We start from the raw sequence: 24267 nt of genomic DNA, 5'->3' as shown, positions 1-24267 counted from the left end.
AAAAAGCTAAATAAATACTCCTGTTTTCGCAAAGAAAATCGTGGAGAAGGACCGCAATTGGCTTGCAAAGTTACATGTGAGAATGGAGTGGATACTGTACCATTTATTACCCGCAAAGGAAGCAGTGGGGCTGTTGGATGACCATGGAATAAAGGGAGTACTAAAGGAGGACAAAGCCATCGCCGACAAACTGAACACATTTTTTGCATCTGTATTTACAGAAGAGGATATACACAACATACCAGAAGCCGACAGGCTATACGCAGGAAACGAAGACAGGAAACTGACAGTGTTGACGGTCAGTCTAGACGAGGTATGCAGGCAGATTGATAGGCTTAAAAATGATAAATCCCCAGGACTGGATGGCATCCATCCGAGGGTAATCAAGGAACTGAAAGGGGTTATAGCTGAACTGCTCTAACTAATAGCCAATCTGTCGATCAAATCAGGAAGGATTCTGGAAGACTAGAAAGTGGCGAATGTTATGCCGATCTTCAAGAAAGGTTCGAGGGGAGATCCGGGAAACTACAGACTGGTGAACCTGACCTCGGTACCGGGAAAGATGGTAGAGGCGCTGATAAAGGACCTACCTACCTAGGTATGAGCGATGCGAAAATAGAAGATTAAATTAGATTAAAGTATCTCATCTAGCATTCTCCTCAGAACCTTCTAAATGGACACACCACTCAGCTGATTTTACTGACCATCTACCTAAAAACAGAAAAATTTATAATACTCCACTGTACTTCCCTTCCCACACCTGGTTATTCACTAGTCCTTCATACAGTAACCCGACTGGCAAAAATCTCTGGAGAGAACACTAAGAAAAAATGCTAAAGTCCTGGAACCAGAGTCGCAAGGCACTCTGTAGTGGTACCACATGGCTCAAAATTATCCATGTGGCAGTGCCAATTTATTTATTGATGATTTATATGTAAAGTAGTTTGTATTTTGGGTGTTCAGTAAATAAAGGAATCCACATACAAATATATATAGTAGTATGGGACAACTATGATCAAAAGACCACTGTATGAGCTTATTCAAAAAACTGGAGAAAAAAAGAGACCTCGGATAACCAATTCACTCCTTATCTCAGTAAATACCGGTCCTGTAATGGAGCATAGCACAGTCATTGGTCTCTCAAAAACAAAACTCCACAAAAACCACCATCTTAAATATAATTTCAAAATGAATAAAAAAATACAGCCAGGTACTTATCCTCAAAGTTGTCCAAGATGGTTAATTACTGGTGTACATGAAACTTCTTCAAAGTTCTGTCGCATTAATCTTCCTTTTTTCAAAGGCAAGCAAACTCAAAGAGAAGAGAGAGGAGAACTTCAGCCAGGCCCGACAGCGGCCCTGTTTCTCTCCAAGCTATTTCAAGGGCTCTGGTCTTTTTCACAAACATACAGCGACCAACACTCTCATCCATGTAAGACTCACTGATACCGTGGAATAGGGAACAGGAAACTGCGTTTAAATTCCCTCCTGCATTTCTACACTCCTCCCTCTTAATTCTTGAACAAACCGTAATAAAATAATGTAATCCTCAGATCTTCATTATGAGATTGTCCTTCGCAAAATCTTCATATTGCAGAAAAAACTACAACCAATTGCAAAAAAATTCCCAAAACTAAAACACGCCAAAACTCCTGTTAAAGATCCTCAACATGACGTCCAAAGACAGCATGTGCTGACGTCATCAGTTTAGACCGAGAACATTAAAAAAATCTCTCGTTATCAGAAAATCAAATTTCAACAGGAGGACTTAATACCAGCGTGGTATGCGTTTTTTTGATGAAAAGATTTTTTTGGAAAAAAAAGGTTTGTATTTGTTTGTCTTTTTTTATCTCCAGTTTTTTTAATAAGCTCATACAGTGGTCTTTTGATCATAGTTGTGTATATTACTAATTGAATAATAGTAGAAGTTCTTTTTATGTCTGGTTGAGAAATAATGGATTTAGAACATGCCAGTGATTAGCATGGCCAAATGCTGTGCAGCCCATCTTATACCTTTGGACTGCATGGCACTTAAAAGCACATTAATTTTGTTAATGCATGCTAAATCCATTAATGAACCTTAGTAAAAGGTGTCTATAACAAAATACAAATAGCATAATAAATGTTTGAATGCAGTGTTGTCAATTTTAAAAATGTATTTTCTCCATCTGTTTAATCATTCAGTGCTGATGGATAACTGCATGTAGGACTATGCTTTAGGGAACAGCGCACTGAAGTTTGCTACTTGCAGTTGTAAATTAACTTATGCAACTACCATTGATGAACAGAAGTGCCATGTGTTTTCAGAATTCTGCAATTTAAAAATATTCTAGGTAATCACATTCTACCTGATGAAGATTTGGCTGCCTTTCACTGGAGTTTACTTGGTCCAGAACATCCATTAGCCTCACTGAAGGTAAGAACAATTCCTTAAAATTAGTTCTTGGCATTTATAATGTTGAGTTTTCCAAATGTTATTGGATCTTGCTATATTATTCTCATTTATGGTGTCCACTGAGTCTGTCCTTGAGTTTCTTTTAGTTATCAACCCTCAAAAAATATTTATAGCAGCACTTCAGCATCCCTGATGCAAAAGTGGAATCTGCTGAAAAGACTGTGTGGGACTGTAATTTCCTTTCATTCACCTGTTTATTTCATGTGATACCTTGGAATCCAAACTTAATCCGTTCCAGAACCCCGTTCGAGTTCCAAAGCGTTTGAGTTTAAGACATTTTTTCCCATTGAAAATAATAGAAACTGGATTAATCCGTTCCTGGGTCCCACAAACTCAAATTTTAACAGGAAATACACTGGATTTTAAGGTAAAATATTAACAAACATTCCAAAGCAGTATTCAGATTCTGGGGCACAAACACACACATACAATGTGCAGGGCGTTCGGATTCCAAAGCAGAGTTCGGATTCTGAGGCAAAATTTACTACAAAAAAAAGTTTGGATTCCAATGCATTCGTGTTCTGTGGTGTTCAGATTCCGAGGTACCACTCTTTCTTTCTTTCCAACAACTCATGTGCCTTTTACTTCTTTGTTAATCTTACTGCCCTGTTCATGTATCTAATTATGCACAAAATGTTTGTAATAAAATTATTATTGGACATTATGACAATTGTAGAGAGGAAAAAACGATCATTGCATCTGTTTTTGTAGTTATATGTAAACTTTTGAGTCAACAAAAGAAAGGGCTTACATAATTAAGTTGGTATACTTCAATTTTGAAATAATCCATTGACATATTACTTTATGTAGGCTTCTTTAAATTAGATTTTGTTGATTGGGAGTGTATCCATGTCACAAAAAGAAAATTAATGAAAAAATATTTTTGTTTTCTTCTACAATAAAACTAGTTGATAGAGTGCTTTCTTACACACTAATAATGCTCATAGGGCATGTCTGTTGCCTGATTTTCAAAGCAGATGGATGTCTTAAAATGCCTAAAAGAAATTCTATCTGCTAAAAAGTCCAAATCCTGATTTTGGAAAGTCCAACTTTGGACCTTTCACACTGCAGTTCGTCTAAATAGCAAGGGGACGTGCTGTGGGTATGTTTTGGGTGGGACTAGGGAGGTCCAAAAAGTAGAACATCCAACAGGTGTTTTTGAATGGGAAGAAACATCTGTGTCTAAAAAAGGACATTTTTTATCTAGACATGTTTCAGTCATGTCAACATTTAAAAATATTGCTCTAATTGAGCATCTAACCATTGGAGGGATTGAGGCATGATAATGGTTACTATCTCCTTCCCTATCTTCTGAGTGAAGCTGGAAAGAAACCAGGTTCTAAGTCAGCTGCAGGTATTATGGCCATTCTGAACAAAGCAGCAAGCAGGTTGAGGAGTGTAGCATAGTGGTTAATGCCTGTGAACCAAGGAACCCAAGTTTAAGTTCCACTTCAACTCTTTAATAGCTCTGAGCCTTCCAGAAGGAGAAAAATACCTACTGGATTAGACTAGTACTTCACTTAAATATGCACCTGTGAGCCTGAAGGCTATTGAAGGGGTGTACTGATCAGTGACCATTCCATAGAGCATACAAAAATAACTCAAATAATATCTTAAGTTATATAAAGATAAAACATCAAACAGAACCAAAGACATCAATAGCTACCGTGTTATTTAGTAATTTTATGGTATGTCCACTAGTCTTTCTACTTCTAGAAAGAATAAACACCAGTTTTCGTTTCCCTGTTTTCACCATTCATGATTTTATAGGCTTCTATCATATTTTCCCTCGGCCATCTATTCTCTAAGCTAGAGAGCCCTAACCTGTTTAGCCTTTCTTTACAGAGAGCCATTCCATCTCTTTTTGTTTGTTGCCCTTTTTCCGAGGGATTTTAACATATTCTAAAGTCTATATAATACAAACAAAGAGTGATTTAACAGTTCAACCCACAATTTCTCCTCATGCAAGTTTTAGATCTCAATTTCTGTAAAAGCAATATTCAGTTTGTTTACTTAGCATAAGAGGCTTCCAATAGTCCCCCAGAATTGGGACCCTGTCTTCATATGTATCTGTGCTTCAAAGGCAAGTTACTTCTAATAAATTCCTATGTAGATTCAAAATGCAATTTTGTTGTTTGATGGTGATCCCCTTTGCTGTTGTACTTTTTAAAGAATACTTTAGTTAGCACTAGCACTTATTCAAAGAATATTAAAGTTTTGTCTTCATTCAAACAGCATTTCACTGATCAAATATCTGAGGACAATGCCGACAAAAAATTTCAAGGTTATTTATGATACTAGCAGAGGGATTTGAAAAAATAAAAACCCTCTCTAAAGTTCTAAGTCTTTCTTGTGATTCGATTTGTACTCTTTTCTCAGTCTTCATTCACGTCCTTTAGCAGGACCTCACAGCTTCTTTTCTTTTCTCTTCTTTCTTTCTCTGGAATCTGAAACAATATTCACACATTCTCACAAGTTTGGACTCCCTAAACCGAAGAGAATTTTAGTTTTGCATTCTCTCTCAAATAAAGCTTCTACAAAAATGTCAAGACTCTGACACAAATGTTGCTAGATATCCTCTTTCCCAGAAACTCCATTTTTCATAGGCCCATTAGCAATTACTTTGCACTACAGGTCCTTTGCTCTAGCTGTCTTGAGGGGTCATGAGCTTCAGCATCAATCCCATTCAACATTTTTTTTTTTGTGAAAAGGAGGCAAATCCTTTCACACCTCTATTTCATTCTTAGTCCATGCATTAGACTAGTACCCAGGATATAGACTCTCAAGAGTCCCTATTCTTTCAAGAATGATGATTGGAAAAACAGTTCAAGAGATAAGAACATAAGAATTGCCGCTGCTGGGTCAGACCAGTGGTCCATCGTGCCCAGCAGTCCACTCATGCGGTGGCCCTCAGGTCAAAGACCAGTGCTCCAAATGAGTCCAGGTTCACCTGCGTACATTCCAGTTTAGCAGGAACTTATCCGACTTTGTCTTGAATCCCTGGAGGGTGATTTCCCCCATAACAGACTCCGGAAGAGCATTCCAGTTTTCTACCACTCTCTGGGTGAAGAAGAACTTCCTTACGTTCTTACGGAATCTATCCCCTTTCAACTTTAGAGACTGCCCTCTCGTTCTCCCTACCTTGGAGAGGATGAACAATCTGTCTTTATCTACTAAGTCTATTCCCTTCAGTATTTTGAATGTTTCGATCATGTCCCCTCTCAGTCTCCTCTTTTCAAGGGAGAAGAGGCCCAGTTTCTCCAATCTCTCACTGTACGGCAACTCCTCCAGCTCCTTAACCATTTTAGTTGCTCTTCTCTGGACCCTTTTGAGTAGTACCGTGTCCTTCTTCATGTATGGCGACCAGTGCTGGACACAGTACTCCAGGTGAGGGCGCACCATGGCCCGGTACAGTAGCATGATAACCTCCGATCTATTCGTGATCCCCTTCTTAATAATTCCTAGCATTCTGTTTGCCCTTTTCGCCGCTGCTGCCTGCTTGTCCTGGGATAAAGCACAGTTACTTACTGTAACAGGTGTTATCCATGACAGCATTGCAGATATTCTCACAACCCACCCACCTCCCCTGGTTGGCTTCTCTGCTAGCTATCTGAACTGAGGGAAGGCACTCGCACATACGTGGTGCAGCAGTTGTGAACTTTCTGAAGTTCTACAAGCAAATCTGCTTGTGAAGCTGTCCGCATCCAGGCTCCGTGGATGACGTCACGCATATGTGAGAATATCTGCCTGCTGTCCCTGGATAACACTTGTTACAGTAACTAACTATGCTTTTTGCCTGGCACTGAAGTCAGGCTTTTTGGTCTGTAATTTCCTGGATCTCTCCCAGAAACCTTTTAAAAATATCAATGTAACATTGGCCACCCTCCAATCCTCGGGTACTACAGACAATTTGATCACTAATAGTAGATCTTCAGTTTCATATTTGAGTTCTTTCAATACCCTGGGATGTATGGCCATCTGGTCCAGGTGATTTATCACTCTTTAACTTGTCAATTTGGTATAGTACATCTTCCAGGTTCACTGAGATTTCTTTCAATTCCTCCACATCAACCTTGAAAACATTTCCGGTTTAGGTAGATCTCTTACATCATCTTCTGTAAAGACTGAAGCAAAGAACTCTTATTTCTGTGAAAGTTCTTCACTGATTTACCTTTTCAGTGTGTTGTCAAATTCTTATAAATGGTGTTAATATAAACCATTACATAGCAAATAAACCTGTGCTCCATGTATAGTCAGTGTCCTGGAATTATTAAAATACAAAAATGAAATGTGAGGTCATAATATATAAATAGGCCAGAGACTGAGGGGATTATTGAAAATTCCTTATGCCACTGGAAACAGAATCCAGTCCTTCTATTTGAGCATGTTAACATTTTTTGCATCCTAAATCGGCTCTAGAATGCAAGCTACAAAGGTACTATTTGTGATTCTTGAAACCTAATGGTTTGTTTCAAGAATAATGGCTGGAAAAACAGTGCAAGAGATTCAAATGAGTTTTGTAGAATTCTTTTCTCCCCTTTGTATGTTATACTTGTGATGAGTATTAGCGCACTTGACCCTTGCTCTTACCTACATATGTTATATATCCTACTAGGTCCGTGCACACCAACTAGTTTTGCCACCTTGTGATGTGGTGATCAAAGCAGTCGCTGACTATGTCCGCAATATTCAAGATACCACCGATTTGGATGCCATAGCTAAAGATGTATTTCAGCATTCACAGGTAAAGTATATACACTAAGATTTGAGATGGCCATGAAATTATTAAAGATTTTGAAAAGAATTGTATCATAACTTGCTGAAATTCTCTTCTGTTAGAAGATGTATCATACCTGGGCAAAAGATCTTCCCTAGATAATAATCAGGGTACTTCAGTATCTTTTTTTTTTCCCTATGAGATAAGGTGCATTACATAATTTTTTTCTTATGTGCTCCATGTTGACAGCCTTTCTCTGTATAGGAAAATACATTTCCCCCTCCCCATTTGCGGTTTCCGCACGATTTTTTTTTTAGGGGGAGGGGAAAAAAACACCCATATTTTTGCCTTCCCCCCCGGCATCCCGGCCTTACCTGGTGGTCTAGCGGGCTTTCGGGGCAGGAGCGATCTTCCTACGCTCCTGCCCCGTGTAGATCGCCAATAGGAAATGGCTGCCGTGAGCTCCTGCAGTAGTCTCGAGAGACTACAGGAACTCATGGCAGTCATTTCCTATTGGCGATCTGCACGGGGCAGGAGCGTAGGAAGATCGCTCCTGCCCCGAAAGCCCGCTAGACCATCAGGTAAGGCCGGGATGCCGGGGGAAGGAGGGAGGCGGGGGTGGGTCAGAGCCGGATATTTGCGGTATTTCCCTATTTGCGGTCCGGCTCTGCCCTTCTCCCCCGCGAATAACGAGGGAGATGTGTATAGATTAGGTAGTCTGTAGTTGCAGCAAAAAAATACTAGTATTTTCACTTGTCACTGGTTGCTAATGTACTGTGTTGACTGTAGACTTATTTTAACAGTTCGGTTTTGTTGAAAAATTCTCTGTGTGCATTAGTCTTCCTACAACAGTCTTAACAGTTCTACATGCATGATTGTTGAATTTAGTAAATGTTTTCTACTTTCTTTAGGTTATTGTGTTATTGATCCCCCATAATGAACAGGACATGGTTTATCCTAGGACAAGCAGGCAGCATATTCTCACATAATGGGTGATGTCATTCTCAGAGCCCGGTACGGACTGTATGAAAAGTGAACTGTCACTTTAAGTAACTTTGCGACTGCCTGCACCTCAGTTCTTCATTTTCTGTGGAGCGAAAAAGTACTTTTTGACGGGACTCTGTTCAGTCTGTTTGCCTTCCTGCTTTCGCGTATTTTTCTTCTTTTTCCTCGTACATTTCAGTGACAATTGATTTCAATGTCGCTTTAGTATTTTTTTTTCCCATCTATTGAGATTTTTGACGGGTTTTTAAAAGTGTGGTAAATGTTAGCGGTCTATTTTGGCTGTAGTCCCCATAAATGGCGTCTAGAGTGTCTAGGCCCTGAACACAAAATTGAAACTTGTTCTCGCTGTTCAACTTTAAACAAGTCCTGCTCTCTTAAAGCTCGTCCTGCTCAGCAGGAGCAGTTGTTCGGTATATCCATGGATATTGCCAAATCTTCACATGGGTCGACATCGAAAGCATCGGCTTCGACATCAGTATCACAAGAGATTCCAGCATCGGGGAAGCCAGCTAATACCACCCACTTCCAAACAAGCATCACAGGTCTCTACAGCATCAAGTCTGTTGATGCAGACCAAACATAGACGCCACTGCTCTCTAGCTTTGCAGGTTGACTCTCCTACACATTGTGCATCCTCATCAAGGTCACCCACTCCGAGACCACCTGCTTCACTGATAATACCGGCTGTTGAGCCATCAGTACTGGTGCATTCTTTAAGGGAGAAACTAATTGAGTTCTTCAAGAAGGAGCTTGGTAATATATTCAAATTGCACTGCATGTCAGTACCGGCCCAGCTTGAGCATAGCGTTACAAGGCCTCAAGGTACCGCTGTCAGCTATCCATTGGAGCTTCGGACTCCTAGGAGATCTCATGTGAGACATCGTCATTTCTTCGTTCTACTACTATTGATGAAATCTGCACAGCTGCTACTTGGACCTCGATTCATACCCTCACTTCACATTGTTGTCTGGATTATTATTCCAGACGGAATGGGTGCTTTGACCATTCAATATTACAAAATTTATTTTCCTAAAAGGCCAACTCTTCCCCCATTCCATTCTGGTTAGCTTGGACGTCACCCACATGTGAGAATATGCCGCCTGCTTGTCCTGGGATAAAGCACAGTTACTTACCGTGTTATCCAGGGACAGCAGGCAGATATTCTCACAACCTACCCACCTTCCCTGGTTGGCTTCTTAGCTGGCTTACTGAACTGAGGAGCCGTGTGCCTGCATCGGGCAGGAAGGCACTCGTGCATGCGCGGTCAGTCAAAAACTTGTATAGCTGTCCGTTCCAGGGCTTCATGGATGACATCACCCACATGTGAGAATATCTGCCTGCTGTCCCTGGATAACGCCTGTTACGGTAAGTAACTGTGCTTTCTCCGCACCCATTCAAAATTCTTGCCAAAAATGGTTACAGAATTTCATTTATATCAATCAAATGTACTTCTAGTTTTCTTTCCAAAGCCTCATTCTCACCCGGGAGAAGCAGCTCTTCATACCTTGGACTGCAAACAAGCATTAGTTTATTACTTACAAAGGACTCAGTCTCACAGGACACCTCAACTATTCATCTCTTTTGAACCCAACAGATTGGGTTGCCCAGTAACCAAAAGAACTATTTCCAAATGACTTGCAGCCTGTATTTCCTTCTGCTATGCTCAGGCTGGGCTGCAGCTCGGGGGGGGGCATATCACAGAAAGTACGAGCTATGGCAGTTTCAGTTGCATTCTTGCGCTCCACTCCCATTGATGAAATCTGCAAAGCATCTACTTGGTCCTCAGTTCACACGTTCACGTCTCACTACTGTCTGGAATCGTATTCTTAAAGACCAACTCTCCCACCATCCCTCTGTAGTAAGCTAGGAAGTCCCATCTGTGAGACATGCTGCCTGCTTGTCCTAGGATAAAGCACAGTTACTTACCATAATAGGTGTTATCCAGGGACAGCTGGCAGATATTCTCACAAACCTTCCACCTCCTCTGGTTGGCTTCTTAGTTTGCTAACGGAAATGAGGTGCCGCGAGCCTCAGCGGGCGGGCATGTGCAGTGCAGGCACGAAATTTAAAACTTAAAGTGACAGTTCACTTTTCATACTATCCGTACCGGGCTCCGTGGATGATGTTGCCCATATGTGAGAATAGCTGCCTGCTGTCCCTGGATAACACCTGTTAACAGTAAGTAACTGTGCTATGTAACAACTGCCTTCAAAGTTCTAAAAATATTTAGCTCCCAGGGGCTGATCTGTAGTAAAAGCAGCATCTAGTTCAGGGGTGTCCAACCTTATGGCTTCCCTGGGCCACATTGGCCGGAAAAAAAATGTTTCTGGGGCTGCACAAATGGGCAAATGCTGCAGCAAGACAGAGAGGGGAGCCGGCAAGACGGTAAATACCCAGGGGCAGCAGAGTAAAACACTGCATCGCCCTCGACCAGGGCCGCACAAAATACTTCACTGGGCCGCATGCAGCCCTCGGGCCGTAGGTTGGACACCCCTGATCTAGTTGACATGCTTCATTATGATAGTGATAAAATGTCTCAGTTTTCTTGAATGTAGGTGCCAAAGTGAACAGTGTAAGACACACAGCTGATACTGTGAAGGGCTGGAAATACTGGGGTTGCTGCTAAGCAGCTTCTCAGACCGCCTCTTCTGTTCTTAATCAGCTTGGCTTCAGCATTATATAAGATGAATATTACCAAAGTCTGGCGTTCTGTGAGTGCTCGAGCTGCTAGTGCTAAAAATCCTTAACTGTGTTTCCTTCTCCAAGGCAGCTTTTTTGTCTAAGAACATAAGAATAGCCTTACTGGATCAGATCAATGGTCTATATAGCCCAGAAGTCCATCTTCACAGTGGCCAATCCAGGTCACTAGTACCTGGCAAAAACTCAAATTGTTGCATAATGAAGGGCTTTAGCTAATTTCTCTGAGGACAAGCAAGATTGATTTATTTATTTTAAAAATTTCTAGTCCGTCTATCAACTAGGCGGATTACAGGTTCATATGCGTAATGTAAAAAGATGTGCAGGCCTCACAAGTGTGTAATGTTATCAGGCCAGTGCCAGAGAAATGTAGACAACTTGGTGTACTACGCATGTGCAGGACTTTGCTGCCTGAGTGTTGTCATGCAGAGCCACCACCTCATTTAATTACTGTCATTTTCTGTATGTCTATAAATTTTTTCTAGAGCATTTTTCATATTGGTCAACCTTTGATTTTACTCCTCTTTCCCTCGTAGAAAACTATGACTATGATCTGATCTGGCATCAGTTCATTGACTGTAGTTTTTAACAATTATTTGATCTCATCCTGGCTAATTTTTCTTCTGTTGTCTCAGAAGCAGAAGACTTCCTGTGGCTTCAAGATGTATCAGCAGTGTATCAACATAATGTTAGAGGCAGATAAGCATAGTTTGTGCTGAGAGTGCTTTGTGCTCAAACATGATATCCCCTAAATAAATAAAATAAATTGTTGCATACCTAGTGGCCTTTGTGGCTACCAAGCACTTTAAAAGACTTTTCTAGTGCATCTAAACTTGATATGAGTGCATTGGCAGCAGTGACATCTACCTTCAATGACCCTAGATTTGTAGCAGGCACTGGGAATACATCAGTATTGAGGAACCACTGGTTTCCCTTGAGGTCAAGTATTGATAGAAACCATAAACATTCTCATCATTATTCTCATCTAATGCATGAGAACTAGCTGCACAGCCGTGATCAGAAATGGCTGCCATAAGTTCCCAGGGCAGTATCGTGAGACTGTGGGAATTTGCAAGACTGCTTCAGGAACTCCCAGCAGCCATTTTTGATTTTGGCTCTGCACGGGGCAGGAGTAGAGAGCTGAACGGGGACGACGGGAATCCCATGGGACCCGCGGGTTCCCCCTTCGGGTCACGGGGATCCCGTGGGGATGCCCCCTGGGGTCGCGGGGATCCCGTGGGGATGCCTCCTAGGGTTGCGGGGATCCCATGGGGATGCCCCCTAGGGTCGCGGGGTTCTTGCGGGGTTGGATGCACTCGAGCCATGAGGCTCATCGTCTTTTCCCTACCTGCCCTGCCGCAGCACACAGCCGACCGGAAGTCTTCCATGATGTCAGTGCTGACGTCGGAGGGAGGGCTTAAGCAAAGCCCTCCCTCCCTCCGACATCAGTGCTGACATAGGGAAGATTTCCGGTCGGCTGGGCAGGGCAGATAGGAAAAATTCAAGGCAGCGGCGTATCAAGGGGGGGGGCGGTCCGCCCCGGGGCAGCCTTAGGAGGGGATGCAGAGCCGGCCAGATCCCCTTACCTTCGTGGCGCTTTCCCCCGACCGACTGACAACAGGCCCGGTCCGACAAACCTCCCTGCCCTGTAGCCGCGAATCTAAATTTCCTTCTTACAGCAGTTGGATTCAGGGCAGGGAGGTTTGTTGAACCAGGCCTCTTCTGTTGTCGGGCGGGCGGGGAAGCGCCACGAAGGTAAGGGGCAGGGAGGGAGAAAGGGAGGAAAGGTGGAGTGGAGAGGAAAAGGCGCTTAAGGGAAATGGATAAAACTGAGGGGGGAGAAGGACGCTGAAAGCACTGGGGAAGACAGAGGGGGGAGAAGGACGCTGAAAGCACATGGGGAAGACAGAGGGGGGAGAAGGATGCTGAAAGGACATGGGGAAGACAGAGGGAGGAGAAGGACGCTGACAGGACATGGGGAAGATGGGGGGGAGAAGGACGCTGAAAGGAAATGGGGAAGAGAGAGTGGGGAAAAGACGCTGAAGGGAAATGGGGAAGAGAGAGTGGGGAGAAGATGCTTAAGGGAAATGGGGAAGTGAGAGTGGGGAGAAGACGCTGAAGGGAAATGGGGAAGAGAGAGTGGGGCGAAGACACTGGCAGGGAAGAAGACAGATATGCCAGACTATGGGGGGAGCGGAGGGAAGAAGATGGCTGGCTGCCATACCAATTTGGAAGGGGGGAGAAAGGGAGAGGTACAGTAACAGAGCAAATGGAAGACGCAGAGAGAAGAGAGATAGTGGATGGAAGGAATTGAATGAGAACATGAGGAAAGCAGAAACCAGGCAACAAGGGTAGGAAAAAAAATTCTATTCTATTCTATTTCTTTTTTTTTTTTTTTTTTGCTTTAGGATAAAGTAGTATATTAGTTGATAAAATTTATAAACATTAGAGGCTGTGGTAGAAACCCATTTACAAAGTATGTATTCTTCCCAATTAATATTTCCAAATTAATAAAGTCTCTTTGCTTATTTGTAAATGGGTTTCTACCAGAGCCTTTAATTCAGTAGCATAATTAAATGAAATAACTATTTCTGAAGTTTATAGGGACGGAGGGGATTCCTCGCGGGGACGGGTGGGAACGAGTGGGATTCCTCACGGGGATGGGTGGGACTTTGATAGGGACGGGTGGGATTTCTGTCCCCGTGCAACTCTCTAGGCAGGAGCAAAGGAAGATCACTCCTGCCCTGCTTTACTGCTAGAAAACAACAAACAGACTGCAGACAATGTACAAGATGCAGTCTGTTTGTTCTTTTCTGGTTGCTGTTGTTTACTGCAGACTACGTTGGATTTTCTTTCTCCCTTTTCTGCTTTACTGCTAGACCACCAGGGTTCAAAAGTATGTTGTAGAGGGGTCTGGGAGCCGGGAGGGAAGTAGGATGGTTAACAGTTGGCCGGGACTGGATGCAGTAAGATTGCTCTTGTCCTGGCTCACCGTTGGACCACCAGGGCTTAAGGCAGGCCTGAAATTGGTCCAGGCAGGTGTCTTATTTTTGGCCCATTTTTTGGCCAAAAATCTCAGTTTATATTCGAATATATACGTTACTATTACTGCAGCATCCCTGCTGCAGGGAAACTGGACTGACTTAGGATTCCTGTTTAAAATTCATCTAAAATTTTTCTGTTTGAATACACTCAATGCTACATTCAGGATTTCACAGTGATTGATGGTGATATGATTTAAACTCATGTCTGTAGATTTCAAATTTATTCATTACCTGTGAGAGGATACAATTTCACCCAATTCAAATAAACTGATTCAGAACAAATTGACATGCATGTTAATCTAAGGGATAGATTAGTCAGCTGTGACTTCAAAATGTAAGAAGTTGAATGTAGAGGTTTTCCTTTACAGTATTTTCTTACTTTTTTTTCCAGTCCAGAACAGATGACAAAGTTTCTCGATTTAAGAGGGCAGTTGCATATTATTCTGCAACTAGTAAGCCTTTGCCATTTCAACCAGCTACTTACCTAGGTAGGTAACACCTTTTTAAAGTGATGGTAGTAGGATTCTACAGTATGGGGCTTTCTCTTTCTACTTGTTCTTTTTTAGTAGTCTGTGTTGGGTCCAAACTGATGCTATTTTTTTAATTGCTGTGCATGGTAGCAATGAGAAGTAAAACATGATCACCAGATTTCACAGCTCTGTGCCCCATTTGCAAGACTGTTAACAGCTCTGATGGCATTACTCTTGGCCAGTTCATATCAATTTGCTGAACTTGGTTCACTGATCTTCATGGTATAGAACTGAAATGAACATGAATAACTGAGAAATTAGACCTTTTATTTCACTACTAGTCTTTAAGCCCGTTAACATTAACGGGTACTAGAATAGATCTGTCTGTCTGTCTTTCTGTCTTTCTTTCTTTCTTTCTTTCTTTCTTTCTTTCTTTCTTTCTTTCTTTCTTTCTTTCTTTCTTTCTTTCTTTCTTTCTTTCTTTCTTTCTCTCTTTCTTTCTCTCTTTCTTTCTTTCTTTCTCTCTTTCTTTCTTTCTCTCTCTCTCCTTGGCTGCTATCTGTCTGTCTCTCTGGCCCCCTGTCTGTCTGTCATTCTTTCTGTCTGTCTCTCTCCCTGGCCCCCTGTCTGCCTATCTCTCTCTGTTGCGCCATGCCTGCCTGTCTCTCCTTGGCCCCCTTCTGTCTCCCCCCCCCCCCCGAGCAAACCAAGATTGCTGCCTGCCCCCCCAGTACACCCCCAAAGCAGCCCCCTTTCCTTCCACCCTCCACTTCCCTGTGCAGCAGTAGCAACTGGACGCCTCATAGCACTCGCACCCTGTCAGTTTAGTCCGGGCCGAAGAACACCCTCCTGCCGTTGCTCTCGCCGCCACACGTGCCGCAAGCCGATGCATGCGATGCAAATCGAACACGGCCATGGAATCACATAGCACGGCGGCAGGGATCATGGCCTCCTAAGTGCACATGTGCGCTTAGGGTTTTATTATAGAGGATTAGACTAGCAGAGTCGGAAACAATTTGTTATATTAGACAATATAGCAATTTATAAATGCTTATTAGTTTTTATTCTGCCTTCTACATGTATGAAGTGTTTAATTGGGCTGCTGTTCAAAGGATCTAGATGTCTGTTTTAAGGAATTATTTGTGTTAAGGAATTATTTGTGTAGATCTTCCTGAATGTCTAATAAATATAAAATGGTGGAAGTGGGTAAATAAATAATCAAAAATAGAAATGCTCTACTTGTTGAGCTGAGAGTATTATCTCAACGGAAGAAAAAAATAATAATAGCTTTATTTTTCTATGCCGCCATAGTCAAGCGACTTCTAGGCGGTTCACATTGAAAGAAGGCTGGACAGTCAGCGAATAACAGGAAGCATAAAATAGAAAAGTTACATACTAATTGGAGTCCCATGGGTTTATTTTTCCACTAAACTTGAATTGGTTCGTAACACTTTTCAACCAACCTCCCCCTTTCAACCTTTAGACAATGACAATTCTCTATACATTTCCATATCCAAATGTTCAAAATTTAAAATTCCATCATTAAGTGATATAGAATCCATTTTAAATAAAACGAACTTAAAAGGAACACGCGAAGAAATAATACCTCCATACTATCTTAAAAAATTCTTTTCTTGTCTAGGCCCTTTTATTCTAGCTTTAATACAACACAGCTTATCCACGGCCTCCCTTCCCCAGGAATGGAAAAAATCCATTACCTTTCCAATTTTGAAAGACTATAAAGTTTCTCCAGATGAAACTTCTAATTATCGTCCTATCGCAAATATTCCTTTCATAGCCAAACTTACAGAGAGACTGGTTTTTGAACAACTTTCGGTTTCCATAGAAACAACCAATGTACTCCACCCACATCAAACTGGTTTCCGTAAATATTACAGTACAGAATACACCTTGAATGGTCTAACTAACAACATTCACTACTTTCTAGACCACCACAAATCGGTTATCTTAATCTCCTTAGATTTAACAGCTGCTTTCGACACCATAGATCATAACCTTTTATTAGATCGTCTAAACTCTATTGGTGTCAAAGACCAAGTTTTAGAGTGGTTTTCCTCTTTTCTTACAAATCGATCCACTGTCATCAGCTTTAACAATAATATTTCTAAAAGTTATTCTACAAATTATGGAATTCCACAAGGTTCAATACTTTCCCCCCTCCTCTTCAATATATTTCTCTCTCCACTTTTAAACTTAGCACAGTCTTTAGGTTTTACCACTTTTGCATATGCTGATGACATACAACTAATTCATCCTTTGGATCCTGAAAATTTGGACCATATAACAAGTATTAACAATAAACTTCTTTCGATAAAAGATTGGCTTTTCTCAAACAAATTAGCTTTAAACCTCAAAAAAACAAAAACAATGTTTTTTACATGGAAAAATGACATTAAATTAATTGTTCCAATTTCCATTAATAACGCCACATTAGACCTGGTTACTACTATAAAAATCCTAGGCATTTTGATTGACGATAAACTTACATACCATAATCACATTAGTAATACTGTTAAAACATGTTTTTACAAATTACGTCTCATTCGTTCGCTTTCCAAATTCCTTCAGCCTGAATCCTTAAATATCCTGGTTCATTCTTTAATAATCTCAAAATTAGACTACTGTAATTCCCTTCTCATTAATATTACACAAAAGGAAAAAAAAAGACTACAATTAATTCAGAATACGGCTGTGAAATTAATCTACAATGCAAAAAATTACGATCATGTTACTCCCCTTCTTATCAGATCTCATTGGTTACCGGTAACTCACCGTATTACGTTTAAACTATTACTTTTAGTTTTTAAAACCATCACTTTCAACGAGCCACAATTCATTAATAGATGGTTAATCCCTTATAACACGACTCGTTCACTTCGCTCATCTTCTTCCAACCTCCTGTCGGTCCCCTCGTTGAAGGTGATTGGAACTAGGCGTAACGACATGTTCTCTGTTATTGCCCCTCAGTCTTGGAATCTCTTACCGCAACACATTAGGAATTAAAAGATTTATCCATTTTTAAAAACACACTAAAAACATTTTTCTTTAAAGATGCATATGATTCTTAATAGTTTATTATGCTTTTTTATTTATCTATAAATTTACTTCCCCTTCCTATTTGTTTTTTCCTTTGTTATTACTCTTCCTTTCCTATCCAATTATTGTAATTTCTTTCCTATTTATCCTCACAATTCAAGTATGTCTCTATACCCTAACTAACATTTTAATATACGTATGTAATTAAGTATGTTTAGTATTTAAAAAAAACTTACTTTATATTGTCAATAATATTTAATTTGTATGTGTTAAGGTATCAATCTGTATGTATTAAGGCTTTGTACATCGCTTAGTGATTTAAAATAGGCGATTCATTAAGAATAATTAAACTTGAAACTTGAACTTGGGTAAAGAATACATGAAAATTGGAGTTTCCTGAGAGATTGAAATAGCGTTTACAGAGGGGAATATCATAGTGAGAGAAGGTGGTCTGTTTTAGTCAATGAATTTGTTTAATAGGGCGGTTTGTTCTGGCAGAGCATAAATGCTCAAACCTCCTCCACCCACATCATTGGCAAAAAACTTCTGAGGAGAATATACTGCTACCACTATGTAAATCTTAATGTGGGACTGAGATATTAATCTGCAACACTGACAACTGCATTATACATTTGTGAGTGATGTCTTCCTGAATGAAAATTTTCCCAGCTGACTATCTAAATTTAAGAGTTTTTAAAAATTGGGCAGGGCCAGGTTGGGGGAAGTACCTTGGGCATTTAATGGAAATTGCCGATGCTAAATGCCTAGTTTAGATGCTGGCTTCCAAGCTAGTTTGGTGCCTCACTTTTAGGAACCTAAAATTAGGTGCTAATTTTTGGTTCGGAACTTAGGCACCTAACCCTTTTACAAAGCTGTTGTAGCAATTCTCTCGCGGCAAATGCACCCAAGCCCATAGGAATTGAATGAGCTTTAGTGCATTTGCCATGCGGGAATCGCTACTGTGGCTTTGTAAAAGGAGCCTTAAGTTAAGCTGGAATATGTCCTAACTTTAGGTATCTAAAATTGAGGTGCCTATATCAAGCATTTGATTTTTTTTTTTTTTTTTTTAAATATCAGTTTTTCAATATCTAGCATAGTCCTGTTAGAAAATGAAGACTTGATGTGAGAAGAGTCTTAAGTTTACTCTGTGCATAGTAGCAGTGTAAAGTCTTAGGGAGAAAAAAAAAGCTACCTGATAACCTAATTGCAGTTTAGGAACTGTAGCTTGATTTTTATTTTATTTTTTTTCCCTCTCCATACTTTAGTTGACCATTCTAGAAATATGCCCAACCTCACACCTTGGGGGAAGTCCATCTTTGACATGATTACAATATGAGAGAAGTTAAATAAACAATTACTTCCCTGTCATCAGTAGTAGACGAATCCAGATGAATGAGTTGTGTCCATCTACCAGCAGGCAGAGATAGAGAGCACTGAACTGTGATATATAGGATGGTATGTGCTCTGGCTGCCCAGTGTTCTCTATCTCCAGCAGACGGATGGATGGGTATCTCCCATATTCCTGACTTCATTCTGGTGATGACTTTGCTCCTTTCTTAGGGTCCCTGGCACTGGGGTACACCTGGTGGTGCCGAGTTAATCTCCCCCCCCCCCCCCCAGAATCCCTTAGGATAGCTTGCTCCCTTCTTCCCTCCTCAAGTTTAAAAAAAAAAAAAAAGAGGGAGGGAGGGAACAAACAGGAGGATTTAATTTGCCTGCTTTGGGCCATAAAGTTTTTTAAAAAAAGGAATTGAATTGCAGCAAAACCCCAGGGGAACCAGCATTGAGCTCCGTCGGCAGAACTTTCTTCATTCGGCAGCAGTTCCTTCAAAGACCGGGGGACAGCGTGTGGAGCTGCCAGCAGGTTAAGTCCTTCAGCCTTGCTGTCCTGTCTGTTCTTATTCCTGGCAGTTCTCTTCTTGTCGTGGTTTGCCTTTTTTCGGCTGCTCTGTGGCTGTCGGCTTCAGGTTGCAACTTCGGTTTTCTGAGGGGACAGAGTCATTCATTTGTGCGGGGGCTAAGTGCATGGCTGGGTTCACGGCTCCATTTTAGAAAAGGGGGCACAAACTGCGCAGCCAGCAGATGAGTCATGAAGTGCAGATTGGAAGAGGACTCTGGCCATTGGCAGGACTCCACTTTTCCTACCTGGTCAGAGTGCACGGGGTTGTTTGCAGAGTTGGTGATTTCAGACTGCGCAGCACAGCCGAATCTCCTGGACGTGGGAGAATTACCTGTTGAGGGGATGGATGACCTTTCAGTGTTTCGGGTATTCACAGAGAAGAATTACCATCCTTTATTGTCAGTGCCCTTGGGGCCCTGAATATTTTGACCCCAGAGTCAAACAATCTGTCTTGTCGAATCTTAAAATGGCTAGTATGAAGCATCCTCCTAAATCTTTCCTGGTCCATGAGGCCATACAGGAATTGATCTCTGCACGGTGATCTTCTCCAGATGCGAGCTTGAGGGTTGCTAGGGCCATGGCCCGGTTATACCTGCTGTCTCAGGAGGAACTTGACAAGCTTAAGTTGCCAAAAGTGAACGCTCTTGTAGCGGCTGTGACTAAGAATACCCTGTGGAAGGTGGGGTGATCCTGAAGGATGCTCAGGATCGTAGACTGGAATCCTCACTCAGACTTTCCTTTGAGGTGGTGGCGCTGTCCCTTCAGGCTGCTGTTTGCATCTACATGGCTCGGGCTTGTCTATCCTGAGTCCAGCAGTCCACGGAGATGGAGGCTTGTGGCATTCAGGATCTCCCCTGTGTAGAGTCTGGCTTAGTCTACCTGGCAGACTCATTCTATGACTTGGTTAGGGCGTCTGCTAATCAAATGGCAGTGGCCATTACAGGGCGGTGGATCTTGTGGTTGTGACACTGGGCAACCGATCCTGCCTCTAAGTTACAATTGATTAAGCTTCCCTTTTGGGAATACCTTCTCTTTGGAGAAAACCTGGAGAAACTGGTCGAGGACCTGGGGGAGTCCAAGATCCAGCGTCTCCCCCAGGATCACCCTAAAGCAACAGGGAAGCAATGATAGGCCAGGCTGCACCTGCAGGATTTTTTTTTTATTATTTCTAACCCGCCTAGACCTAAGCAGCTTACAAAAATACAAACAAAATCATCATACAAATAAGTAAACAAATATATCTAAAACATCTCCAATCAAGAGAATGCCTCCACAAACAAAGTTGTTTTCAATAGTTGCTTAAATTTTTGAATATCAGAAAGCAACCTCAGCTGTCCTGTTAGATTATTCCATAGTAAAGCACCTTCAATTGATATTATAGATGTTCTCATATTGAAGAGATACTGTCTAGAACAGGAGTCTCAAAGTCCCTCCTTGAGGGCCGCAATCCAGTCGGGTTTTCAGGATTTCCCCAATGAATATGCATGAGATCTATGTGCATGCACTGCTTTCAATGCATATTCATTAGGGAAATCCTGAAAACCTGACTGGATTGCGGCCCTCAAGGAGGGACTTTGAGATCCTGGTCTAGAATGATCTCAGCAATTTCAAAGATCCCATTTCAGCGGCAGTCATTTTTGCTTTAACAAATGAGGCTCCTCCCAGGCTGGTTGTTCCACCCCAATCTCCAGAGCAGCTCAATGATGGGCTGCTGGTAATTCTCTGAACATTCCTATAGGGGGTCATCTTGCCCTTTCCTATGAAGAATGGGTCAAGGTTACCTCGGATCAGTGAGTCCTGGAAATCATCAGAGACAGCTACATATTAGAGCTTGCCTCTCCAGTCATCAGTTCCTTTTTGGTCTCTCCTTCTCACGCCCCTCAAAAATGGGAGGTGGTTCTAATGACCCTGCAAGAGTTGCAATGATTGGGAGCCCTTGTACTGGTCTTTCAGGACCAGTGGGGCATGGTCAGGTATTCCACTTATTTGGTTGTGCCCAAGAAGTGGGGCTCCTTCCGACTGGTATTAGATATCAAAGGGGTCAACCAGTTTCTGTCCGTGAAAAGATTTTGCATGGAGACAGTGCGTTCTGTAATAGCAGCAGTCCAGCCAGGGGAATTCTTAACAGTTTTAGACCTCAAGACAGTGTACTTTCATGTGCCATTCTGGCCGCCTCATCAGCGTTATTTGTGATTTGTATTCTTGGGCCAACACTTTTAATTTTGAGTTATGCCATTTGGCTTGGTGATGGTGCCCAGAAACTTCTCCAAAAGAATGGTTGTAGTAGCTGCCTTCCTCCAGAAGGAGATCAGGATTCATCCTTACCTGATGACTGGCTCCACTGGTGGTGGAGAATCACGAGGCAACATCCCAGGTCAAAATGCTTCTTCAGTCCCTTGGTTGGATGATCAATCTTGTCAAGAGCCACCTGTGTCTATCACAGACTCTGGAATACCTGGGTGTTTGCTTCGACATGGGTCAGAGGATGTTTTTATCTGCCCGAACAACATTGTCTCAAGTTGCAAGCACAGATATCCTTGTTGCTACAAACCCCGAGACTGACAGCATGGAACTACGCTCAGGTTCTGAGCTCCGTGGCTATGACTGTGGAGGTGGTGTCATGGGCAAAGGTGCATATGAAGCCGCTGCAGCAGTTAGTCCTGTTCTGATGGTCTCTGGTATCTCAAGATTATTCCATTTGCTTGAACTAGATGAAAGCAGCCATGATCAGCCTGCATTGGTGGCTGTGTTCAGCTAATCTTGGTTGGGGTATGTCTCTGGCATCTTCGGATTGAGTCACTGATGCCAGTCTGATGGGCTGGGGGGCCCACTGTCTGAATTACAATGCGCAAGGCCATTGGAGAAGCCGAAGGAGGCTCTTTGGTTGATAAACCAGCTGGAGCTCTGGGCAGTGCATCTGGCGCTGGTGAAATTTCATGCTTTGCTTGTGGGCAAACCAGTCAGGATCTTGTTGGACAATGTCACAACTGTAGTTTATATCATTAGACAGGGTGGTACGTGAAGCACATAGATGACGCAGGAGGCTCAGCTCTTGCTACTGTGGGCGGAGAAGAAGGGTTCGCTATTGTCAGCTACACACATCAAGAGGACTCTGAATGTTAAGGTAGATTTTCTCAGCCTCACCTCTCTGGACTCCGTGGACTGGGAGTTGTCCAAGTTCGCTTTTCAGCTGGTAGTACAGAGGTGGGGGTGTCTGATCCTGGACTTCATGGCTTCTGTCTGCATTTTTTCAGCAGAGGAAGAGAGGCCAGGTGCGAAACTCAGGATGCTCTCCTGCAGCCCTGGCCTCCAGATGTTTTTTCTGCCACGGCCGCTCATCGGCAAAGTGCTCCACAGAATTTTCTGGCACAAGAATCCAGTGGTCCTCATCACCCCCAGTAGTCCATGTTGCCCATGCTAGGCAGATCTTGTTCGCCTCTTAGCGAATGTCACTGTTCAGTTGCCTTTCACAGAGGATCTGCTGTCTCCGGGTCCGATCAACATGGACGATCTGTCCCGCTTTGGTCTTAAGATCTGGCTCTTGAAAGATTGAGGCTGAGGAAGAAAGGGGTATGTGGAGAATGCAGGCCATTCTACTTCAGCGGCTTATGCGAGGGTCTGGCGAACCATCCAGTCTTGGTGTTCACAGAGGAACATGTCTCCTATGTCTTCATTCTTGCCTCAGATCCTAGCTTTCTTACAGGAGGGCTGTGCGAAGGGCCTAGCCCTTGCTTCCATCAATGTTCATGTGGCGGCATTAGCCTGCTTTCGTGACTATCGGGTTTGTCGCTGGCAGCCCATCCTGACATTCTGCATTTTCTGAAAGGCATAGGTAGGCTTTGTCCTCCAGTCTGCCTTCCTTGCTTGGCATGGAGCATTAATCTGGTCTGAGCTCTTTAGAAAGCTCCGTTTGAACCTCTGTGCTCAGTCACATTGAAGGACTTTACTCTGAAGGCAGTGTTCTTGGTGGCCATTACTTCAGCTCGTCGAGTGTCTGAATTGCAGGGCCTGTCCTGTAGGGATTTTTTTCTTTCTTTCTCAGAGGGCTCAAAGGGAGGAATATCCATTCATATGGTTCCTTCCAACTTTGATGTGCCCAGGACCAGGTGGACCCTTATTCAGCTCTGATCTCACTTTTCTTCAGGCTGGGTTGGACAAAGGCCTCATTGAGACTTCTCTTCGGGTCCAAGTGACCAGGCTCTCCTGTTTTAGATCCCTGGAGTGTCGGTCTTCCTTGGTGTCTCATCCTGATGTCACTAGATTCTTGAAGGGGGCTCTTCGTGTCCAACCATTGTTTAAGCATCCTTACCCTTCCTGGGACCTTAATTTGGTGTTGTCTAGCCTTACCAAGGTTCCTTTTGAGGCCCTTTGAGATGCTACCCTCTTGAACTGTTTTTCTGGTCACCATTACTTTACGTGGTCGGAACTGCAGGTTTTGTCTTGCAGGGACCCATTCCTCGTATTTTGGAGGAGGGGGGGTTTCCCTTCGGATGGTTCTTTCCTTCTTGCTGAAGGTAGTTTCGGCTTTCCATGTCAATCAGGAAATGTGCTTGCTTGCCTTTCAACCAACAGATTCCAAGATATAGGACCGTCTGTTGAAGAAACTGGATATACTCAGAGTTCTTCTGCATTATTTGGAGGTCACCAACACGTTTCATCTCTCTGACCATTTGTTTGTGCTGACTCATTCAGTTAAGCGGGTGCTCCCGCTTCCAAGGCTATGATTTCCAAATGTATCTGTAGGGCCGTTTCGTCAGCCTACATTCTTTCAGGGAAACAGTCTCCGATTTCCGTTAAGGCACATTCTACTAGGAGTGTGGCTTCTTTGTGGGCCGAAGCTAGATCTGTCTCTCCAGAGGAGATTTGCAGAGCAGTGACGTGGTATTTGTTTCACACGTTTGCCAAGTTCTACAGAGTGGACA

At 42.5% G+C, this 24267-nt stretch overlaps 1 protein-coding gene across 1 annotated transcript in view; it reads left to right on the top strand.

Annotated features, from left to right (window-relative positions):
• The window catches only part of FAM120A (family with sequence similarity 120A), a 126126-nt gene that overhangs the window by 23299 nt on the left and 78560 nt on the right, over positions 1–24267 (top strand). Inside the window, exons 3-5 of the mRNA XM_033926005.1 lie at positions 2334–2416; positions 7071–7199; positions 14310–14406. Coding sequence (XP_033781896.1) covers positions 2334–2416; positions 7071–7199; positions 14310–14406 — 309 coding nt within the window. The remainder of the gene's footprint in view (positions 1–2333; positions 2417–7070; positions 7200–14309; positions 14407–24267) is intronic.

The sequence above is a fragment of the Geotrypetes seraphini genome, chromosome 17 (genome assembly GCF_902459505.1).
Source record: "Geotrypetes seraphini chromosome 17, aGeoSer1.1, whole genome shotgun sequence".
NCBI lineage: Eukaryota > Metazoa > Chordata > Amphibia > Gymnophiona > Dermophiidae > Geotrypetes > Geotrypetes seraphini.
This window is presented reverse-complemented; position numbering and strand designations above follow the sequence as displayed.